The sequence below is a fragment of the Scyliorhinus torazame genome, chromosome 7 (genome assembly GCF_047496885.1).
Source record: "Scyliorhinus torazame isolate Kashiwa2021f chromosome 7, sScyTor2.1, whole genome shotgun sequence".
Lineage (NCBI taxonomy): Eukaryota > Metazoa > Chordata > Chondrichthyes > Carcharhiniformes > Scyliorhinidae > Scyliorhinus > Scyliorhinus torazame.
Genome location: NC_092713.1, coordinates 184,915,326 through 184,932,045, shown reverse-complemented (window position 1 = coordinate 184,932,045; position 16,720 = coordinate 184,915,326). Strand labels below are relative to the sequence as shown.

General features: G+C 48.3%; 1 protein-coding gene across 3 annotated transcripts in view; it reads right to left on the bottom strand.

The window, feature by feature from the left end:
• The window catches only part of LOC140426737 (F-box/WD repeat-containing protein 11), a 199,468-nt gene that overhangs the window by 170,385 nt on the left and 12,363 nt on the right, over positions 1–16,720 (bottom strand). The window contains exon 2 of one of the 3 annotated variants that reach the window (XM_072511861.1): positions 2,055–2,099. The exons of the other annotated variants lie outside the window; for them this stretch is intronic. Coding sequence (XP_072367962.1) covers positions 2,055–2,099 — 45 coding nt within the window. The remainder of the gene's footprint in view (positions 1–2,054; positions 2,100–16,720) is intronic. 3 annotated transcript variants of the gene reach the window in all.

The following is a 16,720-nucleotide window of genomic DNA, read 5'->3' as shown; positions in this document are numbered from 1 at the left end:
AGAGTGGGAAAAGAAGTGGCAGATGGAATACAATGTGTAAACGTGTGAGGCTATGACCTTTGGTAAGAAGAATGGGGGCACAGACTATTTTCTGAATGGGAAAAGACTTAGGAAATCAGAAGCACAAAGGAACTTAGGAGTCCTTGTTCAAGATTTTATTATGTTAACACACAGGTTCAGTAAGCAGTTAGGAAGGGAAATGTTGAGAGCGCTAAAATACAAGAACAGGGATGTACTTTTGAGGCCGTATAAGGCTCTGGACAGACCCCATTTGGAGTATTGTGAGCAGTTTTGGGCCCCGTATCTAAGGAAGGATGTTCTGGCCTTGGAATGGGTCCAGAGGAGGTTCACTAGAATGATCCCTGGAATGAAGAACTTGTCATACGAGGAACGGTTGAGGACTCTGGGTCTGTACTCATTGGAATTTAGAAAAATGAGGGGGGATCTTACTGAAACTTACAGGATACTGCAAGGCCTGGATAGAGTGGATATGGAGAGGATGTTTCCACTTGTAGGAAAAACTAGAAGCAGAGGACACGATCTCAGACTAAAGGGACGATCCTTGAAAACTGAGATGAGGAGGAGTTTCCTCAGCCAGAGGATGGTGAACCTGTGGAACTCTTTGCTGCAGAAAGCTGCGGAGGCCAAATCACTGAGTGTCTTTAAGACAGAGATAGATAGGTTCTTGATTGATAAGGGGATCAGGGTCATGGGGAGAAGGCAGGAGAATGGGGATGAGAAACATATAAGCCATGATTGAATGGCAGAGCAGACCCGATGGGCCAAATGGTCTAATCCTGCTCCATGTCTTATGGTCTTATCATTATCCATGGTTACATCCTGTTCCAACAGCATGACTGACCCAGCAGAGGTGGAAGCACAGTATATACAGCCGGCACGGTGTGGAGTTGGGTGCCTTCACCATTGCGATCAGATCAAACAGAGGTAAGAAAATCTTGTGATTACCACATCACCTCCCCTCTGGTGATGAACCAGTCAGTACTCCTCCATCTTGAACACCTGTGGAAAGAAGCAAGGGCACAGAATGTACTCTGGCTGAGGTTCATCACCAAGAGTAGCTAGCCAAGAGCACCATTACTGACCAAGCTGGTCATGGTTGCCATGCGAAGCCTGAGGCAACCAATAAGAGGGGAAAACCTACTTGACCTCGTCCTCACTAATCTACATGTCACAGGTGCATCTGTTCATGACAGTACTCATAGCAGTGACCACTGTGGTGATTAAACCCCATCATCACACCAAAAACACTCTCCATTGTGTTACGTGGCACTATCACTGTACTAAACAGGATAGATTCAGAACAAATCTGGCCATTCAAAAGGTGCTGTGAGCCATCAGCAACAGCAGAATTGTATTCAATCACATTCTGTAACCTCATAGCATATCCCTCACTCAAATCTCATCATTAAACCTGGGGATCAACACTAGTTCAATGAAGAAAGCAGAGGAAGCAGCACAAGGCACAACTAAAATTGCGGCATCAACTTGGTGAAGCTACAACACAGGACTACTGCATACCAAAGCTGTAAAACAGCACAAGATATACAAAGCCAAACAAACCCACAACCAATAGATCGGGGCGAAACTCTGCCGTCCTGCTACACCCAGTCATGAATGGTGCTGGACAATTAAAGAAACAGGAAGAGGTAGCTCCACATACAGCATCAATGATGGCAGCACCCAACACATCTATGCAAAAGACAAAGCTGACACATTTGCAACCATCTTCAGTGAGAAGTGCCAAATGGATGATCCATCTTGGCCTACTTCTGAAATCCCAGCATTACAGATTCAATTCATTTTAGTGACTCCCCAAAGCCTGTCCACCTCTACAAGGCACAAATCAGGAGTGTGATGGAATTCTCCCCACTTGCCTGAATGAGTACAGCTCAACACTCAAGAAGTTCAACACCATCTACGACAAAGCAGCCCCGCTTGGTTGACACCCGATCCAGCAACATTCACTCAACTCCCCCACTGATGCACAGTAGCAGCAGTGTGTACCATCCACAAAGGGCACTGCAGCAACTTACCAAGGCTCCTTCGACAGCACCTTCTGAACCCACGATCTGTACCACCTGGAAAGACAAGGACAACATACATATACAAACACCAAGTTCTCCAAGGCACACTGCATCCTGACTTGGAAATATCTCACTATTCCGTCACTGTCGCTAGGTCAAAATCCTGGAATTCCCTCCCTAACAGCACTGTGAAGGTTTCTCCACCACAGGAACTGCAGTGGTTCAAGAGGCAACTCACCACCACCTTCTCATGGGCAATAAATGCTGGCCCAGCCAGCGACACCCCAACAATTATTATTATTATTTTTTTTTTTAAAAAGGCAACTAAGTGATGGTGATTGCTGTCTGTACGTGGCTGCAATCCTCGCAGCATTTATCTTTTTGGGCTAGATGTGCCACAGTCAGAAAGCTGTGGCTTGAAAAATCAATTGAGGACTTCAGCACAATACCCAGGCAAGGGCAGCACTGCAATGAGAGGCTCCATTCTTCAGACTTGACAATAAATTAGTCTGCCTGTTAAAAGATCCAGAGGAAACAAATCTCACCAAGAACAGGAAGCTCCTTAACTGCCAACTCAAAATGATAACCACCAAAAGTGGTTATTCTTTGTGGGACCATGCTGGATGAAGTGTCCATCTGAAGCTATTTTGTTCCAGGCTGCACACACTAGCTGGGTCTTTAGTTCAATGGGAGAAGCCATCCGAAACACAATGCACATCGGAAAGGATTCGCTGATGGCCACAGACACATCGGTCTCCTGCACCCAAATAGTAAATCGATATCCCTGGCAGACGGAACTTCTCACCCAAACACAACATAAATAATTATTGCTCTGGGTTGTGAGCTGGGCCTTCCAGACCACCACTCCCCCTCCACTCACACCCTCACCACCACCAAGCCCCCAATTCAGGGTTTGCCCTCAGATTCTCATCTCCTATTCACATATTAGGAATGAATCCACCCAGTCCTCAACAATCTGCTCCTACTTCCGGTTGCAGCTATGCGGAGCTAAATCGCATATTCGGCTGCTCCCGCACAAACGGACTTTTGGGCTCTTTTCAGGGCCTACAACGGCACTTTTTGGACGTTTCCCGGTGTGGGAAGGAGATTATAACAATTCCCCGATAGGATAATGCTTCCACTAGGAGTGGGCCGACTGAAAAGGTGGTGGTGGACCCGAAGAAGGTGCGAGGGAAGAACAACAAAATGGCGGCGGGCGGAGACCAGGCAGCGTGGATGCAGTGGGCGCAGGGGGAGCAGGAGTATCCAGCGCTGCTTCAGAGAGATTAAAGCCGACCTGCTAGAGCCGATGAAGGCTTCTATTGATAAGCTGCTGGAGACACAGGCGGCCCAGGGGGTGGCGATCCGCGTGGCCCGACAGAAGATCTCCGACAACGAGGACGAGATCTTAGGCCTGGCGGTAAAGGTGGAGGCGCACGAGGCGCTCCACAAGAAATGGCAGGAACGGTTCGAGGAGATGGAGAATCAGTCGAGGCGGAAGAATCTGCAGATCCTGGGCCTCCCGGAGGGGCCGGACGTGGGGGCCTATGTGGTCACCATGTTGAACTCGCAAATGGGAGCGGGGTCCTTCCAGGGGCCCATAGAGTGCTGGCGAGGAGGCCCAAGGCTAACGGGCCTCCGCGGGCAGTGCTGGTGCGGTTTCATCGGTTCGCTGATCGGGAGTGTGTGCTCAGGTGGGCCAAGAAGGAGAGGAGCAGTAGGTGGGAGAATGCGGAGGTTCGACTATACCAGGACTGGAGTGCGGAGGTGGCAAAGAGGGGGGCCGGGTACAATCGAGCGAAGGCGGTGCTGCACAGAAAGGGGGTGAAGTTTGGCATGTTGCAGCCGGCGCGACTGTGGATCACCTACAAGGACCGGCACCAGTATTTTGAGTCTCCGGAGGAGGCGTGGGCCTTTGTTCAGGTCGAGAAGTTGGACACAGATTGAGGGTCGGGATGGGCGTTTGGGGACTGCGGTTGATATGTTACTTTTTAAGGGGGGGAAACCTTTGCTCTTGGTTTCTTTTTTTTTGTGTTTTTCTCTTTCTGGTCGGTGAGGGTGGTTAGGGCGGGTTGGGCACTGCTCTGGTTGGGTTGATCGGGGAGCTCTTGGAGGGGGGTAAGCAAATGGAACAAGGGTGGATGGCCGGCGGTGAGATAGGGCCACGCGGGGGAGGAGGAGGCCCGCGTCGGGGGTGAGGGGACTGGGCCTGTAAATGGAGCTGCGTCAGAGGTGGCGGGGCCGGGTAGGTGGAAAGCGCGGGCTTTTTCCCGTGCTGAAGACTGGAGGGGGCGGGGAAGCGTGGGTTGTTTCCCATGCTTAGGATGGAAGGGGGAGGGGGAGAGCCTGTGGATGGGGAACGGAAGAGGAGGGTGTGTCACACAATGGGAGGAGTCGAAGGAGAGGCGGGAGTGGCCGGGGTCAGCAGGAGTCAGCTGACTTGCGGAAGTGCAATGGGGGGAGTAAATCAGCTAGGATGGGTCCTAGCCGGGGGGAGGGGGGGGGGGATAACGAGTTGCTGCTGCTATGGTCAAGGGGGAGCTGGAGCAAGTGGTGGGGGGGGCAGGACGAGGGTCTGCCGCTGTGGGGAACGGGCCGGGCTTGGGTTGCGGGCGCATGGCTGGCCGAGGAGGGGTTATGGCTAGTCGGCGGGGGAGGGGTGCAGGTAGCCCCTGATCCGGCTGATAACCTGGAATGTAAGGGGACTGAATGGCCGGTTAAGCGGGCCCGCGTGTTCGCGCACCCGACGGGGCTGAAGGCGGATGTGGTTATGCTCCAGGAGACACATCTGAAGGTGGCAGACCAGGTAAGATTGAGGAAAGGGTGGGTAGGTCAGGTGTTTTATTCGGGGCTGGATGCCAAAAATCGAGGGGTGGCGATCTAGGTGGGAAAGAAGGTGTCACTGGATCGCTCCAGGTCTAGGACAGGTAGGAAGCCGGCGGTGGCAAGAGTGCTGAGGGGGTTTGTGGACCAGATGGGAGGGATGGACCCTTGGGGCTAGGGAATTTTTATTCTTCTCATGTCCATAAGGCGTATTCCCGAATCGACTTTTTTATTTTGAGCAGGGCGCTGATAGCGAGAGTAGAGGATACCGAGTATTCGACGATAGCCATTTTGGACCACGCCCCGTATTGGGTGGACTTGGAGATGGGGGAGGAGAGGGACCAGCGCCCGCTGTGGCGCTTGGAGGTGGGGTTGTTGGCGGACGAGGAGGTGAGCGAGCGGGTCCGAGGAAGTATAGAGAGGTACCTGGAGGCCAACGATAATGGGGAGGTCCGAGTGGGGATGGTATGGGAGGCGCTGAAGGCGGTGGTTAGGGGAGAGCTGATCTCCATTATGGCCCACAAGGAGAGGAGGGAGCGGGAGGGAAAGGGAGAGGCTGGTAGGCGAGATGGTGAGGGTACACAGGAGGTATGCGGAGGTGCCCGAGGAAGGATTGTTGAGGAAGAGGCGCAGCCTCTAGGCCGAATTCGACCTGGTGACCACCAGGAAGGCGGAGGTGCAGTGGAGGAAGGCCCAGGGGGCGATTTAAGAGTATGGGGAAAAGGCAAGCCGGATGCTGGCGCATCAGCTTCGGAAGCGGGACGCTGTTAGGGAGATCGGGGGAGTTAAGGACAGGGGAGGGAGTGTGGTGCGGAGTGGGGTTGGCATCAATGGGGTCTTCAGGGACTTTTACGAGGAATTGTACCGATCCGAGCCCCCACGGGAGGAGGGACGGATGGGCCGCTTCCTGGACCAATTGAGGTTTCCGAAGGTGGAGGGGGGACTGGTGGCGGGACTGGGGGCCCCGATTGGGCTGGAGGAGCTGACCAAAGGGATAGGAAGCATGCAAGCGGGGAAGGCAACGGGGCCGGACGGTTTCCCGGTCGAATTCTATCAAAAATATATGGACCTGTTGGGCCCGTTGCTCGTTAGGACCTTTAATGAGGCAAGGGAGGGGGGGGCTTTGCCCCCGACGATGTCCCGGGCACTGATCTCCTTGATCCTGAAGCAGGACAAGGATCCCCTGCAGTGTGGGTCTTACAGATCGATTTCCTTGCTAAATGTAGATACCAAGGTACTGGCGAAGGTCTTAGCCACGAGGATTGAGAATTGTGTGCCGCAGATCATTCACGAAGACCAGGCAGGGTTCGTAAAGGGGAGGCAGTTGAACGTGAATGTACGGAGGCTTTTGAACGTTATCAAGATGCCGGCGAGGGAGGCGGAGATAGTGGTGCCGATGGACGCTGAGAAAGCCTTCGATAGGGTAGAGTGGGGGTACCTGTGGGAGGTGCTGAAGAGGTTTGGGGAGGGGTTTGTCAGGTGGGTTAGGCTGTTGTATGAGGTCCCGATGGCTAGTTTGGCCACAAACAGGAGGAGGTCAGAGTACTTTTGGTTGCACCGAGGGACGAGGCAGGGGTGTCCCCTGTCCCCCCTGCTCTTCGCACTGGCGATTGAACCCCTGGCTATGGCACTGAGGGAGTCGAGGATCTGGAGGGGGTTGGTGCGGGGTGGGGAGGAGCATAGGGTTGTCGCTTTATGCGGACGACTTGCTGCTATATGTGGCTGACCCGGTGGGGGGAATGCCGGAGGTAATGAGGATCCTTAGGGAATTCGGAGATTTTTCAAGGTACAAACTCAACATGGGAAAGAGCGAGCTGTTCGTGGTTCACCCAGGGGACCAGGAGAGGGGGATTGGCGAGCTCCCACTAAAAAGGGCAGAGAGGAGCTTCAGGTATTTGGGGGTTCAGGTGGCCAGGAACTGGGGGGCCCTGCATAGGCTTAATTTCACAAGGCTGGTGGAGCAAATGGAGGAGGAGTTCAAGAGGTGGGACGCGTTGCCGCTTTCCTTGGCGGGTAGGGTGCAGTCAGTCAAAATGACGGTGCTCCCGAGGTTTTTGTTCCTTTCCAGTGCCTCCCCGTGTTTATCCCGAAGGCCTTTTTTAGGCGGGTCAACAGGAGTATAATGGGGTTTGTGTGGAGACGGCGTTTTGTGTGGGTACAAGTCTGGGGGCGCTGGCAACGGCCACGCTGCCGTTCCCTCCAAGGAGGTATACCACAAGCCCGGTGGTGGCGGCTGCCCTCAAAATCTGGGGGCAGTGGAGGCGGCACAGGGGGGAAGTTGGGGCCTCGGTGTGGACCCCAATACGGGGGAACCACCGGTTCGCCCCAGGGAGAACAGATGGAGGGTTTTCGGGGTGGCACAGGGCAGGGATACGAAGGTTGGGGGACCCGTTTGTGGACGGGAGAGTTCGCGACCCTGGGGGAGCTGGAGGAGAAGTACGGGCTCCCCCCGGGGAACACCTTCAGGTACTTACAGGTAAGGGCGTTTGCCAGGCGGCAGGTGGTGGAATTCCCGCGGCTGCTGCCACACACAGTACAGGACAGGGTGCTCTCGGGGGGGGTGGGTTGGTGGGAGTGGGGAAGTTCTCGAAAACTTACCAGGTGATGCAGGAGGAGTAGGAGGCCTCGGTGGTGGTGAAAGGTAAGTGGGAGGAGGAGTTGGGGGAGGAGATCGAAGAGGGGACGTGGGCAGATGCCCTAGGGAGGGTGAACTCTTCCTCTTTGTGCGCGAGGCTCAGCCTCGTACAGTTTAAGGTACTGCATAGGGCACACATGACCGGGACAAGGATGAGCCGGTTCTTTGGGAGGACAGGCGTGTTAGATGCTCAGGGAGCCCAGCAAATCACACCCATATGTTCTGGGCGTGCCCAGCGCTGGAGGAATTTTGGAAGGGCGTAGCGAGGACGGTGTCGAGGGTGGTAGGATCCAGGGTCAAACCGGGCTGGGGGCTCGCAATATTTGGGGTGGCAGAGGAGCCGGGAGTGCAGGAGGCGAAAGAGGCCGGTATTCTGGCCTTTGCATCCCTGGTAGCCCGGCGAAGGATTCTTCTTCAGTGGAAGGATGTGAGGCTTCCAAGCGTGGAATCCTGGATCAACGATATGGCGGGATTTATTAAGTTGGAGAGGGTGAAATTCGCCTTGAGAGGGTCGGTACAAGGGTTCTTTATGCGGTGGCAACCGTTCTTAGACTTTCTGGCAGAACGGTAGCAACTCCTGGGGGGGGGGGCGGGGGGGGGGGGGGGGGGGTTACTTTATTTTTGTTTCTGTTATTCACACTGGAGGGTCTGAGGGGGTGTATATACCTGCTGTGTTAAGTCGTGGTGTTAATGTTAATTTATTATTTATGTACAGGGGGGTGAGGGGTATGGTGGGTTGCTTTTCTAGACTGTGTTTTGTACTTAACCCTGTTGGGTTCTTTTTTCATTTTGTTATTGATATTCTATGAAAACCTTAATAAAAATTATTTTTCCAAAAAATAAATCTGCTCCTCACCCGCACCAACCCCTGCCCCGCTCTATTCCAACATCCAAAATGCATCACCGAAGCTCATTTTCATTTTGCACCTGACTTTGAATCCTGTGCCCAAAAGAGAAATATGCCAGACAGAAATTAACCGCACCCACAATAAAAATGTGTAGGTCCTCCTCAATGTACACACCATTAACCTTTACCTGTACTGGCATGAGAATTTATTATACAATGGTTTAACAGAGAGGTTCATAACACAATGAAGATGCAAGCTGAATATAAAAAGCATCGAGGAGATCGCAAGAAGGGAATAAGAGGGGCAAAATGATTACATTAACTTCCAACATCAAAAGGAAAGCCCTTTTGGAAATGAACACAAATAATAAAATGAACAGTGAGCTCCAGTAGGTCAAAAAGGAGATCCCGTGGAGGCAGAGAGCATGCTCAATGTACCAAATGAATCTTTTGCATCGGTCTTCACTAAAAATGATGGTGTTCATGTGACAGGATAGGAGGAAGCCTGAGCAATATAGGATAGGATAAAAATAGACTGGGGATGTAGCAAAAAGGTTGTCAGTCCCCAAAGTAGAAAAATTACCTGGATGGAATGTATTGTAATTGCTGACCTGCAATGCTCCTAGCACCACATTCTAATTCTTCCCGGTATACGAGTGTGGAGCCAAAAGACGGAAGGAATGTCAATGTCACTTCGTTAAAAACAGAGGTGGAAATAAACTAGGCAACTATAGCCCAACATCAGTGGTGGGGAAACTTACAAACTATAATCCAGTACAAAATTCACTGGCATTTCCAGATGAATGGGCCAATAAATGAAAGTCAGCATGGATCTCTTAAAAGGCAAACTGCACAGAAATAAAGTGGTCGAGGACTTTGATGATCTAATGGTGTGAGTGGATGAGAGTAGGACAATCAATGTTGCACGTATGGACTTTCACTTGGTGTTTGACAAAGTATCACATAATAAACATGTTAGCGATCCACGGAATGCAAGAGCAACACTGGCTATGAGACAGAGATTAGTGAGTAGAGGTGAACGGTCATTTTTTAGACCAGATTGAAACATACACTGGTGTTCCTCAAGATCGGTATTCGGCCCACTGCTCGTTTTGATATTTAATGACCTGGACACACAGGGCATAATTTCAAAGTTTTCAGGTGATACAAAACTTGGAAATCTAGTAAATAATGAGGAGAGTAACAAGATAAGAGAAGTATTCAAGATTCCTGAATAATTTTGAGGCAGTAAATAAAGAGAAACTGTTTCCAGTGGCAGAAGAGTTTGTAACCGGGAGTGACACAGATTGAAGGTGATTGCTGAATCACCAGAGGCGATATGAGGAAACTTTTTTTCTACTCAAAGCCAGCTGTCGTGATCAGAAATAAATTGTCTGAAAGGGTGGAGGAACAGGTTCAATCGGAATAGTCCAATGAAAATTAAGTACACAAAGGTGGAAAAATGACAGGGCTACTGGGAAAGAAAGACTGGGATTAACTGGATGGTTTAATCAAAGAGCCAGCATAGATATGATGAGCCAAATGGCCTCCTTCTGTCATTCCAAGCAGAGTGCAGCCACGTTGTTTTCTCCCCTTCTGTTCCCCCAAATAGTGCTGACTTTCGATTGGGTACAGTTCCATACCTTTCGTCATTTGAGCATCAGTATGTAACAATTCTGTCTTTGCCTCATGCCCAGAAATGAGAATTTTCCAGTCAGGAAAATTGTTCAAGGATAATTTCCCAGGTGTTGGATTTGGAGGTAGGAGAGCACTTTGGGGACAGTGACCACAATTCGGTGACGTTTACGTTAATGATGGAAAGGGATAAGTATACACCGCAGGGCAAGAGTTATAGCTGGGGGAAGGGAAATTATGATGCCATTAGACGTGACTTAGGGGGGATAAGGTGGAGAAGTAGGCTGCAAGTGTTGGGCACACTGGATAAGTGGAGCTTGTTCAAGGATCAGCTACTGCGTGTTCTTGATAAGTATGTACCGGTCAGGCAGGGAGGAAGGCGCCGAGCGAGGGAACCGTGGTTTACCAAAGAAGTGGAATCTCTTGTTAAGAGGAAGAAGGAGGCCTATGTGAAGATGAGGTGTGAAGTTTCAGTTGGGGCAATGGATAGTTACAAGGTAGCGAGGAAGGATCTAAAGAGAGAGCTAAGATGAGCAAGGAGGGGGCATGAGAAGTATTTGGCAGGAAGGATCAAGGAAAACCCAAAAGCTTTCTATAGGTATGTCAGGAATAAGCGAATGACTAGGGAAAGAGTAGGACCAGTCAAGGACAGGGATGGGAAGTTGTGTGTGGAGTCTGAAGAGATAGGCGAGATACTAAATGAATATTTTTCGTCAGTTTTCACTCAGGAAAAAGATAATGTTGTGGAAGAGAATGCTGAGCCCCAGGCTAATAGATTAGATGGCATTGAGGTACGTAGGGAAGAGGTGTTGGCAATTCTGGACAGGCTGAAAATAGCTAAGTCCCCGGGACCTGATGGGATTTATCCTAGGATTCTCTGGGAGGCCAGGGAAGAGATTGCTGGACCTTTGGCTTTGATTTTTATGTCATCATTGGCTACAGGAATAGTGCCAGAGGACTGGAGGATAGCAAATGTGGTCCCTTTGTTCAAAAAGGGGAGCAGAGACAACCCCGGCAACTATAGACCGGTGAGCCTCACGTCTGTAGTGGGTAAAGTCTTGGAGGGGATTATAAGAGACAAGATTTATAATCATCTAGATAGGAATAATATGATCAGGGATAGTCAGCATGGCTTTGTGAAGGGTAGGTCATGCCTCACAAACCTTATCGAGTTCTTTGAGAAGGTGACTGAACAGGTAGACGAGGGTAGAGCAGTTGATGTGGTGTATATGGATTTCAGCAAAGCGTTTGATAAGGTTCCCCACGGTAGGCTATTGCAGAAAATACGGAGGCTGGGGATTGAGGGTGATTTAGAGATGTGGATCAGAAATTGGCTAGCTGAAAGAAGACAGAGGGTGGTGGTTGATGGGAAATGTTCAGAATGGAGTTCAAGTCACAAGTGGAGTACCACAAGGATCTGTTCTGGGGCCGTTGCTGTTTGTCATTTTTATCAATGACCTAGAGGAAGGCGCAGAAGGGTGGGTGAGTAAATTTGCAGACGATACTAAAGTCGGTGGTGTTGTCGATAGTGTGGAAGGATGTAGCAGGTTACAGAGGGATATAGATAAGCTGCAGAGCTGGGCTGAGAGGTGGCAAATGGAGTTTAATGTAGAGAAGTGTGAGGTGATTCACTTTGGAAGGAATAACAGGAATGCGGAATATTTGGCTAATGGTAAAGTTCTTGAAAAAGTGTGGATGAGCAGAGGGATCTAGGTGTCCATGTACATAGATCCCTGAAAGTTGCCACCCAGGTTGATAGGGTTGTGAAGAAGGCCTATGGAGTGTTGGCCTTTATTGGTAGAGGGATTGAGTTCCGGAGTCAGGAGGTCATGTTGCAGCTGTACAGAACTCTGGTACGGCCGCATTTGGAGTATTGCGTACAGTTCTGGTCACCGCATTATAGGAAGGACGTGGAGGCTTTGGAGCGGGTGCAGAGGAGATTTACCAGGATGTTGCCTGGTATGGAGGGAAAATCTTATGAGGAAAGGCTGATGGACTTGAGGTTGTTTTCGTTGGAGAGAAGAAGGTTAAGAGGAGACTTAATAGAGGCATACAAAATGATCAGGGGGTTGGATAGGGTGGACAGTGAGAGCCTTCTCCCGCGGATGGAAATGGCTGGCACGAGGGGGCATAGCTTTAAACTGAGGGGTAATAGATATAGGACAGAGGTCAGAGGTAGGTTCTTTACGCAAAGAGTAGTGAGGCCGTGGAATGCCCTACCTGCTACAGTAGTGAACTCGCCAACATTGAGGGCATTTAAAAGTTTATTGGATAAACATATGGATGATAATGGCATAGTGTAGGTTAGATGGCTTTTGTTTCGGTGCAACATCGTGGGCCGAAGGGCCTGTACTGCACTGTATCGTTCTATGTTCTATAATTGGAGGAGGTCAAGATCAGCTTACCACACCCAGGAATTAACTAAAGTTTACCACACATGTTATATTGTAAATTAGCTCGATCCAAGTGTGTTATTTTAAAACAGGTTATACAGGGACATACTAGCAAAGCCGTCTTCCTTTTCACTAAGTGTAGAGACTACAGGAAGTTGTCTCTAGGTTTCTGTGTCAATGACAGATGTGGTGTCCGAAGATGAAATCTAAATATGTCACAGTATCTGATCTCTGGCGTTAGGTGCTTGCAGGGAGGAGGATCAGGCTGCTAATCCAGTAGCAGCTGTCCCACTACAAAACTTGCTTAATGATCAAAGTAATCTTTCTTGATTATTTCTTGCAGCTTTCAATGTACCCAAGGGAGGTCTGAAATTGGAGTAAGATAGTGTGGGTAGGTACTGTTCTCAGGAAGCAAACGGGCAACATGCTGCTGCCTTGTATTTTTATTTTTAAAATCCCCAATTACCATTTCCTTTTTGTAAAGTTTGAAATCGCTGAATCTTTCAGCCCTTTGCATTTTAGTTTCCAATTTACTGCCCAAGCAGGGGGCTCAGTTTCCCAGGGTGTCCTCATCCATGTGTGAACAGAGTAATGAAAGATTACTCAAATATACAGGATATTGCAGCAAGGCCCATACTTGCCTGCGCCCTCCCATCTATATGTGCTTACTGGCAGGAACGACTGGATAGCAATCAGGGGAAAGAACAAATTGTCCTCTGTCTCTGTGCCCCAGGCTCAGGAGGACTGTAATTCCTTTCAAGTTGGTCTGAGATGGTAATTCCTTTCAAGTTGGTCTGGCTGAGTCCAGTGACTGAAATCCAGTCCATTCCTCAAACTTGGGGCTTCACTGATATGAAAACAAAAGTCATCAGGATGTCTCTTTCTAACAACTTGGCAGAAACTGTGCTTCTGGCTCCAGATGTTGTAGGTTCAAGCCACAAATACATAATCATAGCTGACCATTGATGCAGTATCTATAGATGTCTGCATTGTTAGAGGTGTCAGCCCCTCCAGCATATTCCACTGTTAAGAGTAGCCTTGCTTCAGTTTACAGAATGTTCCCTCTGTACCTGATTAAATTTTGTGTAGTTATCCATTATACACAGCTTCAACTAAAGATGCCACCTACAAGGTGTAGGTTGACCAGGTCGGCTTTCAAAATGCTCACAGAAGCAAGTTCTCCCAATGTTGTGGCCAACATTCCTACTTCAACCACGATCTCAGAAAAGATAACTGTTCCTACACCTCGCCTAGATTTGCAGTACTGCTTGTATAGAATGGCTGCCACATCTATAACAATGACGGCACTTTGAAGTTATTCATTATAAAGGGCACTTGGAAATATAGGCAAGTGAAGACACTATGAGAGTACCATTCTGATCTCAACTACAGAACCATACTGTTCCTAATTCCATATGTACTCTCTTCCTCTCAAAACATTCTCTTGCACCAACTACCACCACCCTCTTCATTTTGCACCAAATTCAGTGTTTCAGCAGGATGAAGACAGAGAGAGCAGGAATTTTTAACATTTGATGCCATCCTCCCTGACAAGGCAAAGACAGGCATAGTAAGCTGATAGCTCAGAAAAATTATCTGCACAATGAAAGGATATTTGCAAAGCACCAACAATAATTCTGAGTTGATTCAGAATCTTGTGGCATGATTCGTTAACTTAAAAATGCAGCCAAGTGCTGGTACAATTCACTCCAGACTTCCTTGGGTGGAGAGTATCTGGAACAATAATTAAATCACCATGCAACTGCATTCTTGTCAGGTTTTTTTTGTTCAGCCTTCCTCCTCATGCCCTGGAAGGTTTTTCCAAAGGTTCTAGCGGAGAAAGTAACTAAATATCTAAGGTACAGAACAGGACATGAAAGGCCCTTTTTATCAGTTAGATGGAAAAAGTCAGAGTGGCACGATGGCGCAGTGGTTAGCACTGCTGCCTCATGACCTGGGTTTGATCCCAGCCCATGTGGAGTTTGCACATTCTCCCTGTGCCTGCGTGGGGCTCACCCCCACAACCTAAAGATGTGTAGGGTAAGTGGACTGGCCATGTTAAATTGCTCCTTAACTGAAAAAAATGGAAAAAGCCCTGGTCAACTGATCATTAAAAACAAGTGACAAGCTTCAACAGTGGACTATCCCAAAAGTTGTTAGATAGACCAGCTTCACCCCTTTGGTGTGTTATGTGTGTGAAAAATATCCTCACTTTCACAGGTAAACTTTGATAGTTCTGGGGTGTGAAGGACACCAGACACGTCTATCATTCCAGAAAACTCAGCACAGATCTGAAATCAAACCCGGGGCATTCGGGTCACTTCAGCTCAATTTTACATACTCAACACCACACGAGAGATTAAAAGTCCAAAATATTGAGATAGAAATGTAAAACACTATACTGTAACATTCTTGTTCGATGGCCTGATTTATATTACAAAAACACTTACAGCTAAAGCTATAAATGATTTATTAACATTAACTGTGGGTCAACTATATACAAAACAACAGATGAATAACAGTATGAACATGCACAAGCAACTTCTCTCTTCCAGCTCCCTAGTCAGTCTGAGGTCACCTTACTCTAACATTCACTTATATACTAATGAGACTCCTAGTGGTCAGTCAGTGAATTACAACATAACCATGATATCACTACATCCCTTTTCCTTTGAAGGAATAAATATATACATTTTTAAAAATAAATTTAGAGTACCCAATTCATTTTTTTACAATTAAGGGCAATTTAGCACGGTCAATCCATCTACCATATAAAATTATACTTATAAAATTCTAACAGGACTAGACAGGGTAGATGCAGGGAAGATGTTACCAATGATCGGTGTGTCCAGAACCAGGGGTCACAGCCTGAGGATTCAGGGTAAACCATTTCGGACAGAGATAAGGAGACACTTTTTCAAAGAGTGGTGAGCCTGTGGAATTCATTACCACAGGAAGTAGTTGATGCTAAAACTTTGAATATATTCAAGAGGCGGCTGGATATAGCACTTGGGGGAATGGGATCAAAGGCTATGGGGAGAAAGCAGGATTAGGCTATTGAGTTGGATGATCAGCCATGATCGTGATGAATGGCGGAGCAGGCTCGAAGGGCCAAAAGGCCTCCTCCTGCTCCTATCTTCTATGCATCTATGTATCACCTGCACATTTTTGGGTTGTGGGGTGGGGGGCAAAACCCACGCAAATACAGAAGAATGTGCAAATTCCACACGGACAATGACCCAGAGCCGGGATCGAACCTGGGACCTCGGCGCCGTGAAGCAGCAGTGCTAACCACTGCACCAACGTGCTGCCCGGAATAAATTAATACACGACCATCAGTATATTTACATGTGATATCATTAGCCTGTGAGTCTAAAAGTATTAATTTTTTTCTTTAACATTTTTAAAACTGGTTTAACAAATATATAAATATATACACACAAGAACAGTATGTGCAAATAGTCCAAATCTACAAATTGAGTCGATCAGGTTTTCTTCTGACTCTGGTTGATCTTCTCAAAGTTTGACCTTGCTGCTCAGAACCTTTAGATTCAATGTTCTCCCTGACATTCTCATGCTCAGGAACTGCTGAACTATCTGACAGGGCAACTGATGTTGATTCTAAAGTAGATTCGTCATCCATCACATGGTTGTGAAAATCTTCTCTGGTTTTCAAGAACGCGCAACGATTTCTTCTTAAAATAAACCCTTCCTCGGTCTGTATATTGTAGGAACTACTTCTTCAAGTACAATGGCTTTTCTCGACCACTTGCCTGAATCTTCTACTCTCACAATGTCATCACTACTCAGAGGTGGTATCATAGAACTGCTTTAATGTTTTGCATTTCCTGCAATACCACTGCATTCTCCTCCTCGTTTTCCAAGTATGGAACTGTGGTACACAATTTTCCATTTATGAGTAACTCTGCTGGCAATCTACCATGTGACAAAGATAACGCTTTGTTATGTGATTTCGCGAGATATGGATCAGATTGGCTGTCCATTGCTTTCTGTAATGATTATTTTACAATAGCATGGCCAACCCACTTTTTTCATTAAGACCTTTGGGATCCATGCCATGGAATTGACTCCATTGGTAGGTTCTTCTATCTTCTTGATAACTTGTGGTTTTGTATCTGATAGGGTAGAAATGAGACTGACATGCAGATAGAACATACAGTGCAGAAGGAGGCCATTCGGCCCATCGAGTCTGCATCTACCTACTTAAGCCCTCACTTCCACCCTATCCCCGTAACCCAATAACCCCTCCTAACCTTTTTGGACACTAAGGGCAATTTAGCATGGCCAATCCACCTAACCTGCACGTTTTTGGACTCTGGGA